The sequence below is a fragment of the Limanda limanda genome, chromosome 21, assembly GCF_963576545.1.
Source record: "Limanda limanda chromosome 21, fLimLim1.1, whole genome shotgun sequence".
In the NCBI taxonomy this organism is placed as follows: Eukaryota; Metazoa; Chordata; class Actinopteri; order Pleuronectiformes; family Pleuronectidae; genus Limanda; species Limanda limanda.
The window spans coordinates 15,978,063-16,001,166 of NC_083656.1; the positions used below are offsets into that span (position 1 = coordinate 15,978,063).

Genomic DNA, 23,104 nt, shown 5'->3' on the forward strand with positions numbered 1-23,104 from the left:
AACCTTGGAGCAGGAGGACAAGTCTCCAGAGAGATCAACTGCTCTGTTACAGTTCATTCAAATGGCAGACACGTTTTTTCCCCAAGGTGACTGAAGTACATGTAAGTGCATTCAAACTTAATAAGAACAAGAGTCTCGAATCGGAAGGTGGACATTGATGCCTCAAGCTAGAAGCTAACCTCAGAATGGCCACAGGCTTTTAATGTTGTTGTCAATGTGCTGGTTATGGCAGGTATAATGTTCAAACATTTAAAGATAGACGATGTGTCATCACTGTCTCTCACTATGCAGATATGAAGTCAAAATATATATTTTTTAAACTTAGTCAGTGATGGAGCAGCGATAGTGAGGTCGTGTGGATATACACGCTTTAGTTGGTCTCAGCAAACTTACTGGATTTATCTGATGTTAACTCTGACTTTAGTTAGAGTCATGTCCCGTCCAGTAATATGGAGGAGGAACAGTTAATGACCTGTAGTGCAGCCAGCCACCAGGGGGCAACTGAGACACGTTGGCTTCACTTTCCACAACGGGACTCTTCGTCCACTTTTATATACAGCCACTGGAAACCAGCCTGGACCAGTTTATGTTGTAGATACTTCAGCTGCTGGAGGAACTACAGGAAAAGACTTGGAATCACTAATTTCTGCAGGATTCATCATCTGGGAACCATGAATACCTGCATCATATCAAGAGACCCAATATTTGTCACGTTCCACATTAAAAGTCATGAGGATTGAGATTTTGGGCCATAAGGGTCTGTCAAAAGTTTCATGTTGATCCCTCCAACACCTGATATTAAGGTCTGGACAAAATGACCAGCCAATTAACATTTCTCATCAAACAATATCCTCTCTTGCTTGGCTAAAATCATTTCTCATGGACACAAGTGAGTGATTATCTCTTTAACCACATCTTAATGCGAAAGAAAGATTCAATCTCAAAAAAGAGAGTCGAATGGAAAATAATTCCGTTAACAACAGGGGACCTCTTGGATGTGCAATTCCAACCCGTCAAGGCAAAACATCACAAGTTAATTCCTGCCAGTATTTTTTTTAAGTTAATGATTAACCAGGAAACAAATTGACGTCTTATATTAAATGCCTCCAACACATTTCACATGGTGCCTTTATCTTTTATTTTATCTGAATCATGGTGCTGTGTTGGCTTCTTATCCAGAGCAAATTCAAGTCCCTTTCCTCCAGACTGCTGAGCTAACACGGCAGGGTGCTCCTTCTGTTTGAGGAGCTCACATAAGACGCGTGTGTGTGTGTATATATACACAAGGTGAGAAAGTATTGCCAGATATATTTAAGAGCAACAGGAAGGTTTGTGGGATTTTGAGGACTATAGAGTATGATCACTTATAAGAGCAAAAGAACACATCTTATATTTCTACAGATTAAATATTGGATTAATTGTTTTTTTCTCCCACTAAACATTTTAGAAATGAGGCCATTTACACAGCACATGTGTGTTACTGATAACATGAATGATTGCTGTATTACATTCAAATAACCTAGTACGCCATTAGAGATGAAACGATAAAAATGGTTAGACACATGCAAAGTTGACCCCAACTGTTTGAGTGAGAATAAAATATCAATCAAACCCCCACGTTAAAGAGTGAAACGGTTCAACCAACCATCAGGACTTTCCCCCACAGTCCATTCTGCACCCTCACCACAAGGTTAATGAGCTAACACTGCATTTTTTATTTTAGGTCTCTATAGGGCTTGAGGGAAAATTTCCGTCTGCTTGGAACTGATAGATTAGAAAAGATACAGCTACGATAACTTTGCGAGGCAGCTGGATTTACAGTGAGTGAGAATCTACCTTGCAAGGCTCCACGTGATGCACTTTTGGCCAAAGTGGTTCTGACCAATCAGCGTCCTGCTGTGGGCGTCAAGGACAGTTTGTACTCTCCTGTCTTACATCTGCATGATAGACCGAAGGTGATTGGATGACACAGTATTACTTTGGATACGCATGCCCTTTTCCAAACCTTTTTCTCCAAAGCTTTCCCAGATGGTTACAACACATGGCTTGTAAACAGCCATCTGCCACCTCAGGTTACAGTAACATTATATTTTTATGAGCACTGAAGCGACAAGGAATCCATTAATAGAACAGAACTCTCTTTTATGGTAGACATTACCGTCCTCACAGTGTGAGAGACCAGGTATTCATTGATATTGTGTCTCTCTTGTTTCCGTGCAGTCTATGTTTTCCACCCAGGCTTCTTGAGCAAGTTGGAGTGCGTTCAAATAGTCAAGTAAGCTCTTATCTAATGTCATTATAGGTATATGGAATATGATTTAAAAGTGGAAAATCTGCCTTGGTAGAACTATGGGCTCCATTGAAGTTACAGATATTTTTTTTACACCAGATTAGCTTCTTGTGCCTTTCTCAGTCTCTAGCGTTCATCCATCTCACCAACATGTGAGCAAACAAATCAATACAGCTGTCTAGGCTGTGAAAAGCTTATTTTGTTTCAACAGTTGTGACCATCAGAGCTAAAAGGTTTAATCGATTAATCAGCAAGTTAGTCTGCAGAAAATTTACTTTGTTAATCGTCTAAAAATTACCTCTTTGGATCCAGCTTCTCAAATTTGAAGATACAGGTGGTTTTGTTTGGCATGACAGTAATATATAGAATATCTTTAGGTTTTGGACATTTGACGATTTTCTATGAGCACTTTCAGAAAAATTATCTGCAGGTAAATTGTTAATAAAAATGTAATAGTTACAGTTCTTATTAATTTCACATTCTGCTTCAGTTTACGAAACATGATGCAGCTGTTGACAGATCTCTTAGAAAGTGCGGGGTTTTAATGACATTGGAGTCTTTTACATAATGTCTCCATCCTCCATCTCACTTTGTTTTCGTCTTTCTTTGTCAGCGTAATTGAGGACATGGTTGTCTGATTGAATTCATTTTTCCAAAATTGTTAATGGGCAAACCCATTCAATAGTTCTCTGTCTGCTTCTTTGTCTGCAGTGTGAGCAGCCATGTCTTGATTGGTCAATTCATCTGTACTGAAAACAACTTTCTTAAACAAAAATCTTAAAAAAAGAAATGACCTGACTGCTCCCCAAACCTAAAGCCACAACACCTAGATTGCCCCCTGGTGGCTGGCTGCAGCATAGGTCATAAACACTGCTTTTTCCATGTTCTCAAATACTGTTTCTGTCATTTTAGCTAGTTCTTCTCGGGATTGGTCGAGCACCTGCATTGGCTGGACCTTGCTACCATTTCTTAATCCTCCAACTGCTACTACACAGACTCTGGCTCAGAATGTGCACTATTGCGTTAGAATATATATATATATATATATATATATATATATATATATATTCTAAGTCAGGTCAGACTGGCAGGTTGATTGACAGTTAGCTTAGAGCTGTCTAAAGATTATGGACACTGTTGAATATTAATGGTGGTTTGTCAACAGCTCAACACTGTCTGCAGGTATTTGTGTATTTATTATTTGCTTGTGTGCGCGTTTGTATCATCTTAATGGGATTTAATAACTGTCAAGTATTTTGGTGTTGTAATAATGAATATGTCCAACTGTTGTTTTTAATTTGTTTTTTAGTCGTCCTCTATAACTGTCATTTGCATGTACAATTAATAATTGTTTATGTGTGTGTGTTTGTGTGCATACTTCTCGGGCAACTACAGTGAATCTTAAAAGTTGTCTGTCTGCCAAAGCCCATTTCGAAATCTTCCACTTTACCACTGCCATTCTTATCAGCTAGTAGACACACACATCCATGACTCTTTGGTTTCAGCTTTTAACACTGAATTCCTATTTAGCTTGCTTCATTAATTTTTAGGGAAGGAGATAAGCAAAAAATAAACACTAAATGTAAAGTGGCTCTAGAATGTCTCATCATGTCTCAGAAATTGTATGTTTGGTTTGGACAAATGCCAGATTTTGATAGTCAGTCCACTGTCAATCAAATCTGCTCAATCCCCACCACGCAGTAATAGGACACATTTCTTTTTACTTCTTAGTGGATAATCAGTTGGATGGGGTTGAAGGTGTCTATATGCTGGGTCACAATCCTTCTCATGAAACACATTTGTTTTCTGTCTGACTGCAGGACTCTTATGTAGATGTTCTTCCAAAAAACGACCCTCAGAGACTGTGGTCCTCTCATGTAACAGATGTCCGTTTGCTTTATAAAACTGAGATCACAGAGACGATCCCGTGAACTCAGACACGCTAGACTCTTATGTCATCTAATTCTCAACTAATCCAACTCCTTGTTGCACTTCGTTAGACTTCCCACTTCTCTGGTCTCTCTCTGGTCCATCACTTTGGTTATTGAGCCGCTCTGACGGACCTCATCTGATCGAAACAAGAGAGTTAGGGAAGGGGAGAGTGAGACGCACTGAGAAAGAGAGTGAGGAAGAGAATAGGTCAGAGGGGACAATGAGAGAAATGGAGAGGGGAGAAGAGGATGGGAGATGAGATGCAATCAGAGTCTCAGGTTATTGAAAAATCATTAGCAGGGCGGCCATGCAGATTATTGTTTATGTGTAAAAAACGGACTGTGTGTGTTTGTCGGTCGAACTTTCAGTTTGAGCTTTACATCTTCAGCGTTTGGGCGACTCTATGCCTCTGCACCAGAGGCCTAATGTTCTGGGGCTGTGCGTCCTTCCGTCCCGCACTCGTGAACATGATATCTCTCGTTCGCCTTGAGGGAATATCTTCGGATTTGACTCAAAATGTTCACAACTGGTTAGATTCTGGTGGTCAAATGTCAAGGTCTCCATGACCATCGTTATCATTTTATGGGATGACATTCAGGCGCAGGCATTAACTGATTGCAGAAGGCTGCAGTGCTCTGTGGACAGCAGATACAAAGAGATTTTTCATTTGTCCACTGGCCCAACACATGAAATGTGCCACTAGGATTTGTGTCAGTTAGTAACACAACCTGCCTGAGTATGAAAGCAACCAAAGCCTGTTTCAAAGCACAGTTTGCAGTCGACGCAGCGACCTCAACAGTTACACCACATTTGAAACACTGTTGCATCTTAGGGGTCGTACGAAACCACATTAGGAAAGAAGGGATTTTTTTGTTCATTCTTTGATTTCTCCATGGAAACTGCTTCACATATTTCCATCTGCTCACCTCTGATAGATTTCACATCAACGCCAAAACACTCTGCAGGATGTCGTGGACTCACAGTTATGTAAACACCCGGCCTACACACAGTGCTGTGAACATCTCCGCTCTAGTGTAAAGTGAAACATTAGTAACACCCCATGTCACTGTAACACTCTGGCTCCAATCCCTGTCAGCGCTGCCTTTACCAGACATGAAAAAAGTCGTTCAGCTGTGGTTGTTGCATTAACGGATCACATCAACTGAATTTTACAACAAACCTTCGGTGACTTGTATGAGTTGAAAGCCTGGAAACATCTGCTCTGGTGGAGCTAAAGCTGAGTAGCAATGGTTTGGATGGCTGCACCCCTGAAAGTCTCATCTAATGTGTAATTACATTCAAGTTTAATGTCCAAATAACAACATAATGCTTTTTGCTTGTTTATGTCTGAGTTTGTCTTAATTTATTAAAAACGAATATAGTCTGAGTTAGATCCCTTAATTTCCTGAGTGAAGAGTTAGGACAGGTGATCCAATGTTTTTTTAATAGCAGGTGCCGAATAAACTTTTAGGTACATTACCTCCACCTTCTGAACTGGAGTGTGGAAAACTTGCATAGTTGAGGTTGACTGACGTTTTGTGGTCTGTCAATCATTGATATTTCAGATTGGAGTTCAGGGAGGCTCCGACTCAATTTGTAGAATTACGATTATTTTGTAAACCCCTCACTCTTCAGAATTATTTGGGCAGATAATTGGCTTCGCCTCGCCTCCAGTCGGGAACATGCACCCCCACGATTGTTGAAGGGGTATATCCTCTAGTGTGCAGCAGCCCTAAGTAAAACAAATAATTGTTTTAAGACGTTACTGATTCTGCAAGTCTCAGAAGCTCAGGCAGTGAGTTCTGTAGTGAAAATAGGAATATTGGAGAGCCAAATAGAAGTATCTCAAATAGAAGCCCCATTTGAAAGGTAAATTAACTATAACTCAATATCAACAATATCCCCCATGCAATATGGATGAAATGCATTAAGAATGAGGCAAATGCATTGTGAATGGACCAATTGCAAAAGCTGTCCAAACTGCCAGCACCAAAGCAGCGATCGGTACATAAAAACAACTTCTGGTGCAGATGATGAGGCGTTAAGAAGATTGGCCAAATAAATTAGGAGGATGCGATTAGCTCACATCCACTCACTCACACACAAACCATATGCTGAGCCAATTGTGAAACTGGTTTCCTGCAGGGTTTCTCCAGCCTGTGATTAAAGTCTCAGTTTTATAGCGTTATCAACATCAACCTGGCCAGTAATACAGAGTAATATTCGACATGCTTGTATCAGTGCTCACTCCTCCATATTGAACAGCTTTCTTCCATTATTGGGCAGGTGGGTAGATTCCAGTTATTTTGCTGCACCTGCTACAGTTTCTGCTTTCTCAATACAAACATGCCATAATAATGGTGGCAGATTTACAGGGGTTATATAATTATTATGCTTAGCTATGGATGAGGGGTTCGGCCAATGCTTTAATTTCAGATTTCCTCTCCCAGTTCAAAAGTGCCGTTGAATCTGCTTGTTCAGTCAGAGAGATCCCCCAAGGTCTTCATTTAGTGCCCCAGAGAGACCTCAAACACAACACTGAATACCAAATTCCATGGTCTCATCAAAGAAGGAACATTGGTGTGTGTGTGATCCTTTTGGACATTTTCATGCAGAACCACTACCGCAACGTCCCCCAGGGGGCAAATGTAAAAGGAGCCCATGGGGTCATCATCACAGAGACACAGACACAGCAGTAGCATCCCAGCAAGCATGTGGTGGACAGAGATGTGTGTTGGATTTCAAATGTAGAGACTTTTAAAATGCATTGAAAAATAACTTTTCAACTTTCACCAGTTGGAAAACTGGCCTCCCTGACACATATTTGCCTATAACCCCGCGGAACACGTTGCATTGCCATGCAGATATCCCCGCCGGGTGCTGACCAAGGCGGTGTACTCATCAATCTTGTTTGCCAGTGTAATTACATCCCCTGTAATGATAGATGGCAGAGTAAGATCTACTCCCTGTGTAGTGGACTAGTTTAAAATCAGGTGGGGGCTGCAGCCACTGGTGACCATCAACTTGAAAAATAGGCCTTAATTCAATATATTTCCTTGTGCATAGATATCATTGTGTGTGTGTGTGTGTGTGTGTGTGTGTGTGTGTGTGTGTGTGTGTGTGTGAGCTGCACTATGCAAAATTGGAAGTCATGTTCGTAAATGATGCAACTCTCTGAAACAAAGGAATTCATCATAACAACAGGTGTGTGTGTTTGTGTGTGTGTTGGTACATTGCTGTAGAACCATAGATAGTACAGGGTGCTGACATCACAGAGATTAAATAGAGGCTCATGGCAGAGGACAAGCACTTATTACACCAACTGTGGTCACAAAAAGCCAATGGTACAACATCACACACGCGCACAAACACACAAACACACACACACATACCATTTACTTTCCAAATTCTCTGTCCTTCGAGAAAGGTGGCGTGCACTCAATCAGTGGCTGAATTCAGCATCATGCTGCCGTTTTTGTTTAAATTGCTGATTTAACTCACTTGTGTGAAGTGTCAGTTTTTTGAGTTTTCTCCTCTGTTCCTGTTCCCTTTGCTTTCCATATCTGCAGATTTCCAATTATATTTACAATTTGTTTTCCTTTCCTTGTGTCTTTCAGAATAAAGTCATGAGCATTGATGCTGTGAAGGTCAAACTGCAGGTAAGAATAAATATACCTCTATGAATGTGTGTTTTTCTAAATATATAATTCCCCAACGACTGTTTCCCAGCTTTATTTCTTACTGTGGGAGTTTGAAGAAACTCAATGAAGACTTGATGAGGCCCTGTTTAATTTCTATCAGTCAATTAGCCTGACTGAAGACACTGGAGTGAATAACTGACTTCCCATCAGTTTATCCAGCCTGGAAGTTAATCTACAGGAGACACAAGACAGGCGGAGATGCTGATGAATCATGTCTGTGAAAAAAACAGCATTAAATATTGTCTGATGAGTTTTTTACCTCAATTACTCATCGCTCACTCTCTCCTTCCCTCCTTCAATTTCCTGATGGATCTCTGTTCATCCATAAGTCTTATCAGTGAAATGTGATATTTCAGGTGACATCTTGGGTTCAACTTTTATGAAACTTGCAGGATATTAGATAGTTAAACATAGTTTTACACGATATTAATTTTTTTATGTAGCATAGAATTGTTGGGATATGACAGTATAATATGTGATAGTATTATCTCATAGTTTCCGCACCGGGCCGTATTATGTTTCTGGGTTGTCCATCCGTCCCTCCGTTTAATTATTGAATTATTGAGTGAACAAAATATCTAAAAAATTAAGCTGACCTTAAAAAGAACTGATTTGATTTTGGTGGTCAAACATTAAACTGTCAATGCCACTGTGACCTTACAAAAGATATTTTGGTCTAAAGTAAATTTCTTTTAATTTGGTACAAAGGGTCCAGGTGGACTTGAAGATGAACTGATTAGATTGTGGTGGTCCAATGGAAAAGGTCAAGGTCATGGTAACCTCATGTTCTTGTGAGTGAAATATATCAGCAAAAAGATACAGACCTGATCAGACTTTGGAGGTAAAGGGTCAAGGTCATGTGACTTAACAAAACTATATTGTTGCCTTGTGAACATTGCATCGTAAGAACCCCTCGAGGGAATCCTTTCAAATTTGGCACAAATGTTCACTGAGACTCACGGATTAACTGAACGTCTTTGGGGTGGGCAACAGTTCAAGTCACAGTGGTCTCACAAAACATGTTTTTGGCTTCTTGACCATGATATCTAAATTTTCCTTTACTGAAATTCCTGAAAAATGTTGACCTGGATCTATACCTGGTAAAGACTGTTCGGGCTTTTTGTTTTCACATGACACGCACGCAGTTCACAGTGACAACATCAGCTGTATTTTCGAAATCAGATTTGAGATCAGCAGCTTTTCCATTTCTAGACATTGATTGGCTGATTTTATCAGCAGCAACCAGGAAGCTAGCGAATGAGGCAAGTCGGATTAGAGGTTCAGTGTGTGGGATGGATTTTTTATATGATATAGATATTTATATAAAGGGCTCATTCTAAGGTATTAAAACACAGAAATTCAAGATCTAGTTGATTATACACTAATGAGAACATGATTATATATCATTTCTGCTGTAGATTAATTCTACACACTGGACCTTTAAAACATATCTCTGATTTTTTAATGTTTTCGACCATAGACTAAACAAAGATCGACAACATGACTACTCCTCAAAAGTGAGGATTGCCACCTGGTGGCTGGCTTTAGTTTAGATAATAAATCCCTTGCCTTCATGTTAGTGAATGGGATGTGGACCAAACATAAATGTAAAATGTCGGATAGAAATGTCTCAAAAATGGTTTCTGTAATTTGAGGAAGTTGTTATTACACTGATGTTTGTTCAAGTTTAATTTGTTTCAGTTTTAATTAGTTATTTGCTGATATAAAAACGGGTAAATGTCCTTGCAATAACTCATTATCCTCACCCGTTAATGATCCATGTAAAATAAATGTTAAGCTTTATTATTCTTTTACGGCAATGGAAATCTAGTTAGTAGTAGCATATTAAACTTCTAATGAAGTCAATGATATGCTCACTTTGGCCTTGGAGTTAACACTTGGTTGCTCCTGATGGTAGCTTGGTAGACATGCCAATGATTGCACATCACTTTCGAGCCAGTGTTAAGTCCGTCCAGTTTTTTTTGTTGATTTTTTTTGTTTTAAAAGGATAAATGAAGTCACTACTGTTTACAGATGCTCAACATTGTGGTCATTGTTGGGGTGGATAATGATGAAGATGTCTTCCTCCTTGCTCTTCCTTTGTAGATATGGGACACCGCCGGTCAGGAGCGTTTCCGGAGTGTCACACATGCCTACTACCGCGACGCTCACGGTAGGAATCTTCACTGTTTGTTAATGTGAGTGACTGTTGGACTGTGACTGATGTTCTCCCCTCGACTTTTTCATTTGCCGCCTGTTGCAGAATAATTGTTCTCATTCATGCGTCTTGTCTTTGTTTTCTTGAAATGGACGAATGACGGTGTTTCTCATTCATTCTCCTGTCCCCTGGATAGAAAAACAAATTGCGGGTTGATTTTCAAAGACCGATATGTGTTTCTGATGTGTGTACGTGCGCATTTGTGTGTGTGCATGCATTTTTGACTTTGCCAAAGGCTCTGTGATGTGCAGGTTGCCTTTGGTGGGAGACTAACCACTGGGTGGAAAAATGAGCCTGCCTCTCACACAGTGGGAGATTGGACAGGTATTGCGCTGTGCTATGTGTGTGTGTGTCTTCATGTGTGTAACAACCCCACTGAGTACAAATAGCAGTGTCCCTTAGGACAACCTGAATGAGCAGGTGTTGGGGAACACACACAGGTATTATCGTGACCACAAGTTTGTTCTGCAGCAAACAAAATAATATCGTAGTGGGTGGTTGAGTTGAATTCTTATATCTTTTCAATGTATATGTATGAGTGTGTGACTGCTGCCATGTTGTGGGACATGTGGAGACCTATTTTAATGGTTGTAGGTATGTAGGAAATAGCATTTTTGTTGTTGCTATCTCTGTATTTTCCTGAATCACTAAATCTGAGTGTGTGTGTGTGTGTGTAAGGTTGGCCAGCTGCCCGGCGGTATTCTGCTCTGTCAGTGCAACAGTTAACCCTCGCTGATCTTTAACAAGGCGTCCAGGGAGCCTCAAAGCTGCTCCTCTCACTTGTTCGTCTGCTACTGACTCTTAAATAAAGCTCATCCAGCCCGACAGGCGTGACCAGGGGAGAGGGTGAAGCCCGGACGCAGCTGTCATGAAAGCTGTCGATTCCCGTGAACTAGTGGACAGTTTTTCATGACTCATGCTTTGAAATGTAAACATCGGACGGTTTGAGGGCTGAGCCTTGTTACTGAGCAGTGCAAGGTAGGAGTGAGCTCGTCCGGTCTAAAAAAAAGACTTGACAATTACAGTACCTCCACTTTGGATCCGGCACATCCATTTTAGAAATACAGCATTTCAAGAAGAAAGAAATTCAAAAGGAAAGGGCGCTTGAATAACTGTCAGCCAACGCAGAGTACAGGCAGATGACGTCTCTGAGTCATACTCCACTTCTTCTGCTGTGACGTCAGTGCACTTCACAAATTCAAATGAGTGGGAGTCTTTGAAGGTCTCTCTAGACCATAGCACATATATAAAGATGAACAACAAAGATACATTTACATGTGCCGTTTAACATGTGGTCAATGTCTTATCGACTAACATGGAGGAGTGACCTATACTGCAGCCGGCCACTAGGTGGCTATCACATCCCTTTGGCTTCACTTTTATGGAACAGTCATGTCTAATTTTATATACAGTCTAATAAACAGGCTGCTCATAAGCTGAGCAGTGCTCTGATTTAAGTGCTAATTAACACAAGCATATGCTGAGAGTGAAAAACTAATAAGTTGATATTTGGCAAGTATAGTAGTAGGACACAAATATGTTGAACTATGATGGTGAAAACATGATTAAGGTAGTTGCTCATAAACCAAAGTACTGGACAAATTAAATTTTTAGCGTGGTGATGGTGCTATAGATGAATTATTAAACACATGAGTTAATTACAATTCATCACGATGGAAAAATTGATATTTTTAATACATTTTATGGCACTAGTTTTTAAGAAAGGGGGACGTTTAGAAAAAATCTCTTGAGTATTAATTTTTCTGTGAAGAAGGACCACCCTTTACTACACTTTGCTGCAATCCGCCCGGTAGCTGTTTAAATGATTCAGACAGACTGACATTACCATCCCTAGAACCACCTTCATTGACAGAGCGGTGCAAGCGTGAAATGAGGAGAGAGAGCAAAGGGAAGACGAGCAGCGAGGGGTCGCGTTGGAACTGAACCTGCGTTTGCTGCCGGAGGGCTCAAGCCTCTTTAGTCGGGGCGTCGGTGCAACCAAGTCACAGAGTTGAGCATTTCTCAAAGTGCTCCCTGGACAACTATTGATGTTTTATTCATCGCAGGCCTGGATTTCAACCTTTATTAAGCCAATAATGAGAGAGTCCAAGAAGATCCAGACACCGAGTTGATGGTTGCAGTGAGCTCAGTGCAATCTGCCAGCCCCATCTGGTGTAAGACGGCACCGCAAAAGTCCAGCTGGGTCCGGGAACCAGCTGCAGACTGTTTTTTCTCCATCTCTCCATCCCAGATGAGCTGACAGTTTGTCATTTCCACAGCATGTAGCGAACCCACGGGGTGTTAATAGAGAGACAAGCAGGTTCGGAGGGGGAGACGAGTACCCAGAGGGGGGTAGACAGGAGAGGGAGGGATAGTTGAAAACTGAAACTGAGTGATAGAAATCTGATGCAAGGGGGAGAAGGTTCTGAGCAAAAAGAGAAACTAATTAATCAAATCAAAAAAGGAAAAAGGAGAGGTCCAGAGGAGCAGAGGAGTCAGACCGGTTCAAACAAACAACTAACCTTCATCGCCCTCTGGGTCGGCTGAGGCCGGAAACCACTCTGGAGACAAAACTAATTTGGAGAGTACAGGGTGACTTTAAGGTTAGAGTGGACTCATGGTAGAACTTTCAATAGAACCTAGCCTTGTAATGAAGAGGCACAGGAAAGCAAGAAGAAGGTTTTCTGAAGTGCTCAGTTAACAGAGGCCAGTGAGAGGTTTCACTGATCTTTTGTAACGAATAACCTGCAGGCACTTAATGTAGAAGTTAAATTACAGAATCAGCAGCATCACTACTGTTAATCGCGTTTATTGCTTTTCAACATGCAGCAAGTGCCAGATATACTCCTGAAATTATCCTGCATGTGAGAACTCAAATGTTCAAGCCAGTTGCTGTGGACATTCTACAGCTTGTCCTGACAGCTCCCCCAAGGAAAAACTCGGAATAATGTCTGCATGAGCCCCTGTCAGAATAAAGCAGGAGATTATCCAGAGGATTGACAGCAAGCAAAAACAAAAAGAAGAATTGAAGAATTCTCCAAAAATTTCTTGAAATATGTTTCCCATGATTATTCGACTACTCCCAAATGCTCGTAAATTAATCTTAATTCGAAAATCTCCCTCTGCATGTTTCATATGTGAAATGCAACCTCTGCAAAAAGTCAGGTCCGCATTTTCTGGAGTTTTTCCTGAGATTACGTCCGTAACAAGCTTTTCTAGCATGTCACATTAGCAAATGATAGACATTGAAGCTCTGAATGCAAGTTCTTATACCTCTTACCTTATCGCACAGAAAAATAAGCCAACATCATATATAAAAAGAAACTGAATGATAGAGGTAATACACTTCTTGCAAAAATGGCTGCATTGTGGATGACGGCTCCGTATATGTGTGAAGGAGTTGTTAGGGCTGTGCTGTCCAGAACGAGGTGCTTCACGGGCTTCATTTCCATATAATGACCATCATTCTCTTTCTTATCCATGGGTAGAGCGGGGGGGTGAAGTCGAGTGCCAAACCAACGTTCCCACACAGCCTTCCATAAGTGATGGCTGCTCACCAAGCAGCCGATTTCTGCTTTTCCCAGTGAGCATATTGTTGTTATTGCAATGCCTCGATGAATTGGTCTATTTCAGAGGTTTTCAAACCATGAGGCACACATCCCCAGTATTTTAAAAAAACATAACCGCAGCAGGGGCTGTGACATGCAGCTCATGGTGGAATTTAAAGTACTTAAAAGCAATAACTAGGTAATGTTTGAAAGAAGAAGTAACATCTTCTTACAAATACGAAACAAGAAGGCTGCTCTGAGAGCAAATGTGCTTTAACATCATGTGAAAGCAGTGATTTCCATGAATTGTGTGCGGCAGCACTATCCACAGTTTAATAATCTAACACTCTTTTTACACTTCGAGGGAACAGGATTTCAGGGGATTTTGCTCCAGTGCTGCATTCTATGGCTTTGTGCAGCCTTATTTGTCACTTGCTTACAGGCACTATTGTCCATAGGGCTTCATAGTTTCAGCTGCAGTAGTGTGAGCACCTGCACTCTGTTGTGTCTTTGTGCATTCTGATACCGCCATTGATTAAATTAATTTGATGGAAAGTGCTGTAGAGAAGGTGCAACAAAATCCCTGGATCTGCCCATTTTTTTCTGATTTGCACCACTGTCATGCATGAAAATTGACAACATGACAGCTCCCCCGAAATAAGCCAAAGTGTCTGGATAGCCACCATGTGGCTGGTTGCTGTAATATTGTAAATGGATGGGACACGGACCCAACTAAAAAGTCAAAGTACAAATGAAATACATTTTAGGTAGTTCTTATCACACTTATATATATATTCAAGTGCTACTCTTTCCAGTAAATTAGCTTTCAATTAGTTATTTTAATGATTTGAAAATGTAGTGAAATGTCATGATTGAGACTGACTTGTCATTGGCCGAGCGTGTTGATTGACACGACCTCTCTACCTGCTAGACTCTGGCTCCACATTGCAAGATGGCGGTGTTTACATCAACGACATTTTAGGTTCATTTCTGGATTGGATTCCGAAAACATGGTGCTGACTCTGGTGTTTTCACATCTAATGGTCAGTACTCTCCCAAATCCTGCTGCAACGCCTCTTTAACTTTCCGTCCAGGCTGAGGACAGAGGTAGAGACAAATGAGAACTGTAGGACGGACAGAAGTGAAATCAATTTCTTATCAACTCAGTGTCATTGCCTCATTATTTCTTTGCTCTGCCTCATTCCATACCGCCTGCTTCATCTTTTATTCCCTCTGCTCCAACTCTTTGAGTTACTGGTTTCTTCACTAATGAGAGAGTGTGGGCCCCAATCAGCGGCAACCTGTGTGGGGGCGACACAAATTCAGACGAAGACGGGAGGATGGACTGCAGGAGGGGAACAGCGATCGAGAGTTGAGCGGAGAAAGTACGAGAGGAAAATTAAAAATCAATGGAAAAAGAGGAGTGAGAGGGCATGGAGGGAGGTGGAGGAAGAAGAGGGAAACAGCAGTGGGAAACAAACAGCAAGGATATTGCTCCATTAAAGGGAAAAGCCATGAGCTGTGCAATCCATCATCAAGCTTTCTCTTTGACACACAGGCAGACACACACACACAAACACATACCCACACACACACCCACACAGTTTCTTGCATTTTCAGACAGATGTGCAAGGTCACATTCTAAGACCTATTTGAGGCTTTATTCTTGGGGATGTGTGTGAGGTGGGTTTAGAGGAGGAAGCTCATAAGGATGTGGGTGTGTCTGTGTTTGTGTGTGTCTGCCTGCTTATTCTGAACTCATTCTATAAACTATAATACCTTTGCTCATTTAATCGTCCTCGAGCTCTCTTATTCCACACACTTCACATGTTCATTCCTGTTAAACATTTCTTTGAAAGGCCGTGTTCAAATAAGTTAATAGTTTTAGCCGTCAGCACGGCAGGGGAATTTAGAAATCGCACGTCACGGTGTTGGGTCCCCCCCCATCTGAAATAGATGCCGTGGAGAGAGGGATGTTAGACAGAAGAGGAAGTAGAAATGACAACTGCTGCTGGAGCTGTCTGAGGACTAATGAAGGCGATGGAAGGAGCGGGCGCTGGGAGCTATTACGCAGGCCTCCCATTCGTTTGAAACTGTAACATCGGTGCTGAGGCAACAACTTTCCAGATGGGATGAAGCACACACAGACAGACATTACTTTTATTTGCAGGTGTCCTCAACGTGCAGTAATCGTCAGCGTGCTTTTAATTTTCGAGGCAGTAATGGGCCAGAGAAGGACCCGTTGGCACTGAGTTGCTGCAATTTGCAGACTTGATGGTGTGACGCCCCGGCTCTGTGGTTAATATGTGTGCATGTCTCCTGTTTTCTCCCTTCAACATGTAGGAGGAGCTGGAGATTGCAGGCTGTGGTTAATGAGGGGCGGGGCTCCAGGTGATGGCCACCAGGTGATGGCCATCACTATATAAACGGTGTCCCGGAACCTCAGGGCCCTCTCTTTCCCTGCTCTGGCCTGATGCCGGAAGGCTGCCTGCACCATGTCTCGATACTGTCGTTTGTAGCTATCAGTGTTTCCCCTACCATTCTATTAGGGGGGCGCTGCGCCCCCCCAACGGGACCTCCCACCCCCCCTGGAAGGGCAAGTTAATTATTTATTTTATTTTTAATTTTTTAATATAGCGCCAGATCTCTACATCATTTTAAGGTTACATTTCCTATAAGACAGGTCTTTAGCTTGCATTTCTGTCTCAACATAGTCGCGCGGTTAGATTTCTCCTCAGCTTTCTATCGCGCACGGCGGAGTTCCATCCAGATGCGCACACACAGACACGAACGCACACACAGGTGAGCTACCTCCCACCAGCGGACAGAGAGCATCCATCTGAAAACATGTCGCATCAACCACCTGAGAAGCAGTTCAAAATATCCGCGCTCCCAGGTGGAGATGGTAACACCCGCTCTCCTGCGAGTAGCAGCTGGAGGAGCTCTCCTGCTCCGGGTCCGAGTTCAGAGAAGAGCCCACCTGTTGCACGCTCTGCCCCGGACAAGAATCTGCTCAGTCACCACCGGATGACAGGTTCTGACCCAGCTTGGCTGTCAGAGGGGAAATCTCCCCCTGGTTGTACCAGACTGATCTTGGTAAATATTACACCGGACGCAATTCTCCAGCGCGCAGGCGCCTGGCTGTTAACACGGGACGCGCATTTCTCAGCGCCGGTCAGCCCGCGATTCTGCTTTCTCCGCTTGTTGTATTTAACCGTGAACGCACCTCGCCTCGCAACTTCAGCCTGAACCATTATTAATCCCGCTGCGTCACTTCCTTCTATCACTGTTTAACCGGCAAATCTGACGTGAAAATATTTTTATTACAGACGGAAGTTTCAAAACGGTAACTTAACACAAACGAGGGTTATGACGAGGTGCTCTATTCTAACTAGTCCTGTTTGATTGCTGTGGTAACAGTGATTTCAGGTGGTAGAGAAGTCATTATTATATATACATTTACAAATATATGGGAAGATTGCTAGTAGGATCTCGACTTTTGTCTTCTTTCACTTTATGCGCATGCTCCATAACGTCTTAACAGTGATTTCAACCACTCCGCTCCAGCGTTTCCGTGTTTTCGTGACAGGGCTTCGTGTAGACGCGATAAACATAAGTACCGGATCCAAAAAAATTTCCGGATTCCGGCAATCCAGGTTACTAATGGAAGTCAGTGAATACATACATTACATACATACATGTATACATGCATGCATGCATAAATAGATAGATAAATAGATAAATTACAGTTCATAGAGAATGAATAGGTGATTATTTCAGTTTTCTTTTTGGTTTTAGGAATGTTCTGTTGAATACGTAGACAGCATAAACAGGCAGTTGTGAGAGGAAACCAGACCCAGCCATTTATAGAGTCTCCCTGCCAGTCCTACAGAAGGGACAAACTGGACAAACACATGATGTCTGAGCATCACAGAATAGCCCGTCAGCGCCGGTCAGAAATCCAATGTAAAATGTAAAGTTCAAAATCATTAAAAGAAACACATTAACGTCATGATTCCTTTAAGTTTTTGTGTCCCTATCTCGCCGCCAGTCGCCCCCCCCCCAGCGATGCTCTGCCGCCACCGTCGCCCCCCCCCCAAAGCTGTAAACCTAGGGGAAACACTGTCTATTTTGTTAATAAACTTGAGTTACTGTTAAAACGTTACCCGACGGTGTCTGTCTTCCCTATGTCATGGCTACTGTGAGCTAGGTAGTCATGACATATGGGGGCTCAACCGATTTTTGGATCTGGAAATTGTCTGCTTTGTGCAGTGTTAAAATTGTCTGCTGTATGCAGTGTGAAGGCCCATGTTAGCTGTGATAGCGACGAGCGGTGAATAAAATCTAGACTATCCTACGTTCTGTGGTGACGTGAGGTTTGTAGGTCTAGTGGTAACTGGCAAGGGTTTTGTGAATGACGTTGTAGTAGTAGGCGTGGCCTGCTGTTTCCTCGCATGGTTGTGTGGGGATACCTGCACTGTCTAAGTGGTAACGTTGACATGTTAATGGAGTTGTATATTTAGATCTCGACGCAATATCCACTCGGTTTTGTTGTGTGGTGTTGTGGGTTTTTCGTAGTGGGGCAGCTAGTTACATGAGCAAGAGCTCTCCCCATTTAGAGCGCCTCCGCGCTGGGTTTTAGGTTCCAGTGACTGAGTCTGGACCGGTGGGCACCGCCGCTGAGTAAGGCTGCATCGACTTTGGTCGGGATGGCTGGCATCTGACGGTATTGGTGAGTGTTCATTTCTTTTGTTCACTGATCCCCGGTTCTTGGGCTCCGTCAGAAGCTAGGTCTGTTAAGATCGTGGTGATCTACGACTGTTTACTTTGTGCCTCCTGCATGTGTTTTGTTATTCCATGTCGCCCTCTGCTGCTTCCCGCTCTTTGTCCCCCTCACCTGTTCCCTATCATCACCCTGAGTGTTTGCCTCATTTGTTCACCTGTGTCTTGCCTTTGTTCCTCCTCTATAAGCCCAGTCTTTCTGTTGTCCCCTGTCGGATTGTATCGTTTTTGCCTGTGAGAAGCCATGCCAGGATTCTGAGTTTGAGGTCTGTTTATCTGGTATGTTATTTGGATTTCTGATTTTTGAACCTCTTTGTTTTTTCCCTTTTTGGAATTCTGTTTTGCCAACTATTGAATTGGATTTTCTGTTTTTTTGCTCTTGTCATTTTTGCCTTTTTGGATCCTATTTTTTTGCTATTTTTGAAATAAATAAGTATTTTTTGCATCTTGGTCTGCGATTGGGTCCTTATACTGAGAAAGCCTAACAAGGTCAGTTTAGGGGGAAATTCGGCAATTCCAATCAGCCATCAGGCTTATCAAATATGGTTAAGTTTCTCCCGAAGTTCAACGAACGGGACCCGGATGTTTTCTTTTCCTTATTTGAAAGTGTTGCTAGTGATCTTCAGTGGACTAGTGAGGACAAGGTTTTGTTGCTACAGACTGCTTTGCATGGGCATGCCCAAGAAGCTTTTGTCGCTCTGTCTGCTGTGGAGCGTAAAGATTACAAAACTGTAAAAGATGCCGTGTTGAAGGCATATCAGCTAGTACCAGAGGCTTACCGACAACGTTTTCGGAATCATAAAAAGGCTAATAAACAAACTTATGCTGAGGTGGGCAGGGACCTGTCCAATTTGTTTCATCGGTGGCTTGCAGCTGAGGATGTTGAGGATTTTGATTCATTGTGCAATTAAATGATTGTGGAGCAGTTCAAGAATATCTTGCATGGAAAGGTGGCTATTTATATAAGTGAACATAAGGTAAAAACGGTCTCTGAGGCTAGTTCCCTCGCTGATGGATATTTCTTAACACACAAGAATAATTTCCGTGAATTTTCACCGCGCAAAGATTATTATCAGCGGGAGCAGCGCTCTGATCTTGATAATACTGTCCCACGGTTTAATGCTGGTCCTACTGTGAGATATAACACTGCGGCGGTAGGTAAAGGGAATGATGGCAAGCTTGACAATTTGTGTCAAATGCCATAAGCCAGGTCACTGGAGACGCCAATGTCCTGAGTGGAACCGCAATAGGCCTAGAGAAGGCATGGTCAGCACCAAAGACGCAGGGTGCGTGTCTGCTGTTCGTTTTGAATGTGCGAGGAACGCACAAAACGTAGATGTATCAATGCCTTTCCTTCCAAGTGTTCTATTTCAGGGGAAAACGAAAATTTGAATGTTGTGCCTACCACTATTCCTGACGCTGATTACACTCCGTTTGTTAGTGATGGCTATGTGTCCTTGGTTGGTGACTCTCGTAGAGTGCCAGTAAGGATATTGCGCGACACTGGCGCCTCTGAGAGTTTTATTCGTAAGTCTGTTCTCCCTTTTTCCTCAACATCAGACACTGATAGTGTGGTCATGATTCGAGGAATTGGGTTACATTTGTTTCCCGTACCGCTGCATAGGATTGAACTGAATTCTGGCATTGTAAACAGCGAAGTGATTATTGCTGTTCATCCATCGCTGCCTGTGGATGGCATTTATCTGATTATGGGCAATAATCTGGCACATGATTATGTTTTTCCCTGTCAGTCTCAGCCACCACCTGTGGTCAGGCGTGTTACTGTCACCTGAGTCTGACAAATGTTTTGAGGATTTTCCAGAGGTGTTCACTCTGTTCACACCAGATGTTTCGGGGACGTTTGTCATGCCCTCCTCCTCACCTGCCTACTAGGCTCTCTCTTTCTCCCTCTCTCTCTCTGTTGGTTCGTAGGTGGCGTGGCTGATTAGACCAGCAGCTGGATTATAGCCCCGACTCCAGCTCCAGAGTTCTGCCTGCCTGCCTGCCTGCCTGCCTGCTTAAGTTATTGGACTTTTCCAATAAACCTCAGTGACTTTACTCCTGTCTCAGCCTCTGCCTCTGTGTCCAATACCTGGCCCTAAACAACGTTGTCTAAATTATTCATTTCATGATAATCAGAGTGTAGATCATGGTTATTTTGTCCAAAATGGTTTACTGCTTCGCAGGTGGTTGCCTCACGCAGGTGCTGATGTGGCAGGTGCTGCAGGTGGTAATGCCCGCCGTGTATCGTGAGCTAGTGTTGAAAGCTGCTCATGGCGAAACATCTTGTCATTTTGGTATAAGGAAGACTTATAACCATGTGTTGCAGCATTTTTACTGGCCTCGCATTAAACGTGATGTTGCGGGATTTGTAAAATCATGTCACGTTTGCCAGGTTGCTGGGAAGCCCAATGAGACCATAAAACCTGCGCCACTGAAGCCTATCCACTCGGTTGGTATTCCTTTTGAGTACTTAATTGTTGACTGTGTTGGACCCCTGCCAAAGTCAAAGTCTGGTATGGAGTATATAGTCACGGTGATGTGTCAGGCTACTCGATATCCTGCAGCATATGCCGTGAGGTCGATTAGCACTAAAGCTGTAGTGAAATCGTTGTCTCACTTTATTTCTATATTTGGCATTCCGAAAGTTATTCAAAGCGACCGTGGTTCAAACTTCACATCTAAGAACTTTGCTGAGGCATTGAAACAGCTAAGCATTAGGCATAATCTCAGCAGCGCATATCATGCGCAAAGCCAGGGGGCGCTGGAGCGTTTTCATGCCACCTTGAAATCCTTTTTGCGTGCTTATTGTATAGAGCTGAAGCAGGAATGGGAAGAGGGCATACCATGGCTCCTGCTGGCGGCACGTGCTGTCGTGCAGGAGAGTACAGGGTATAGCCCTAATGACCTTGTCTTTGGCCACAAGGTGCGTACTCCTGTCTGTTTTAGGCAGTGAGTTGAACCGTACAGAGCCACCAGAGAACTTGGCCGAGTATGTTCAGGGTTTTCGTCGCAAGCTGTCCCTGGCATGGAAAATGGCGAGTGAAAATCTGAGTAATGCTCAAAAGAAAATGAAGAATCTGTATGACCGTAAGGCAGTGGTGAGGGCTTTTAGCCCAGGTGATCAAGTTCTTGCATTGCTGCCTGTAGCGGGTTCATCGTTCAAGGCCAAGTACTTGGGGCCGTATACTGTCATCCGCCAGGTCTCAGAAGTTAATTATGTTGTCAACTCCTGAAAGAAGACGCAAAACACAGCTTTGTCATATCAACCTGCTCAAGCCTTATTTCCCTTCATCTTCACAGATGCAGGGGAAGGACGCAAGGCTGAAACCAGTAGGGCTTTCTGTGGGGTCAGACCCACCCGACATCACTCAGGTGACAGCTGAGGATGGCGTGTGTGGGCCTGATGATGCAGTGTTGCAGGCTCGGCTGGGTAATAGCAAAATGCTGGCTAATTTGGATAGTCTTCTTAGTCTTAGTCTTCTTCATGAGGGAAAAAGGTTCTCTGTTTGACAAATGGTGCCACGCCTGCAAAGTTGTAACCTTTGAGGGCCTGCGTGAGCTCTTGCTATTGGAAGACTTTCAAAAAAGTCGGCTTCCCGATAAGATTGTGATGTATCTAAATTATGCAAAAAGAAGTACAATACCTTCTTGATCACGGTTTTGCGGTCCCAAGCAGTAGCTCTTGGAGTTCCCCTTCGATACTTGTCCCAAAGTCCGACCAAACCCTGCGTTTCTGTAATGATTACCGTAAGGTTCACGCCATTACCAAGCCAGACTCCTTCCCGTTGCCGCTCATGGATGACCTCATTGATCGCGTAGGATCTGCCAAGTATGTGACAAAGTTAGACCTCCTGAAAGGGTACTGGCAGGTCCCTCTAACTCACCGTGCGTCCGAGATCAGCGCCTTTGTCACACCTGATCATTTCTTACAGTACACCGTTATGCCGTTCGGGCTGAGGAATGCACCTGCCACCTTCCAGCGGCTGATGAATACTGTCCTGTGTGGAATAGGTGACTGTGAAGTCTATTTAGATGACATTGTGGCATACTCATCTACTTGGACCAAACATGTAATAACCCTCCGTACGATTTTCGACCGTTTGTGTGCCGCTTCCCTTACCCTTAACCTAGCGAAATGTGAGTTTGGAAAGGCCGTCGTTACATATCTGGGCAAACAGGTGGGGCAAGGTCAGGTTTGCCCAGTGAGAGTAAAAGTGCAAGCGATCATTGATTTTCCCGTGCCCCAAATGCCGCCTGATTGCTGCTCCAGGATTGGCCAGAGTGAAGAGAGGAGCCTACGTGAAGCCCAGACGGACTGCAGTCTCCCTCTCTCCACCGATTCTCCCACATCCAACTAGGACCAGTGTCTGTCTTAAGTGTGGTTTTGTTGCATCTGTATGTAAGTAGAAAAGTGTGGGTGGTAGCCCTGTAGGAGGGAGAAGCCTTTTTCTTTTACCCTTGTTTTCTCCTGTGTTTCTTGGTTTAGGAGTTAGGTAAGCTTTTGTTAACCTTTTTGGTTTGTAGCAGGAAGTTAGGGAGATAGATTGTTTTGTATGTTGTGTTGGTTATCTCTCCCTCTGACGTGAAAATAAAAAGCTACCACTAAACGAAAATACCTGGTGACACTGGC

General features: G+C 43.0%; 1 protein-coding gene across 1 annotated transcript in view; it reads left to right on the forward strand.

Annotated features, from left to right (window-relative positions):
• The window catches only part of LOC133027440 (ras-related protein Rab-26), a 72,342-nt gene that overhangs the window by 20,038 nt on the left and 29,200 nt on the right, over positions 1-23,104 (forward strand). The window contains 2 exon segments of the mRNA XM_061094451.1: positions 7,840-7,881; positions 10,030-10,096. Coding sequence (XP_060950434.1) covers positions 7,840-7,881; positions 10,030-10,096 — 109 coding nt within the window.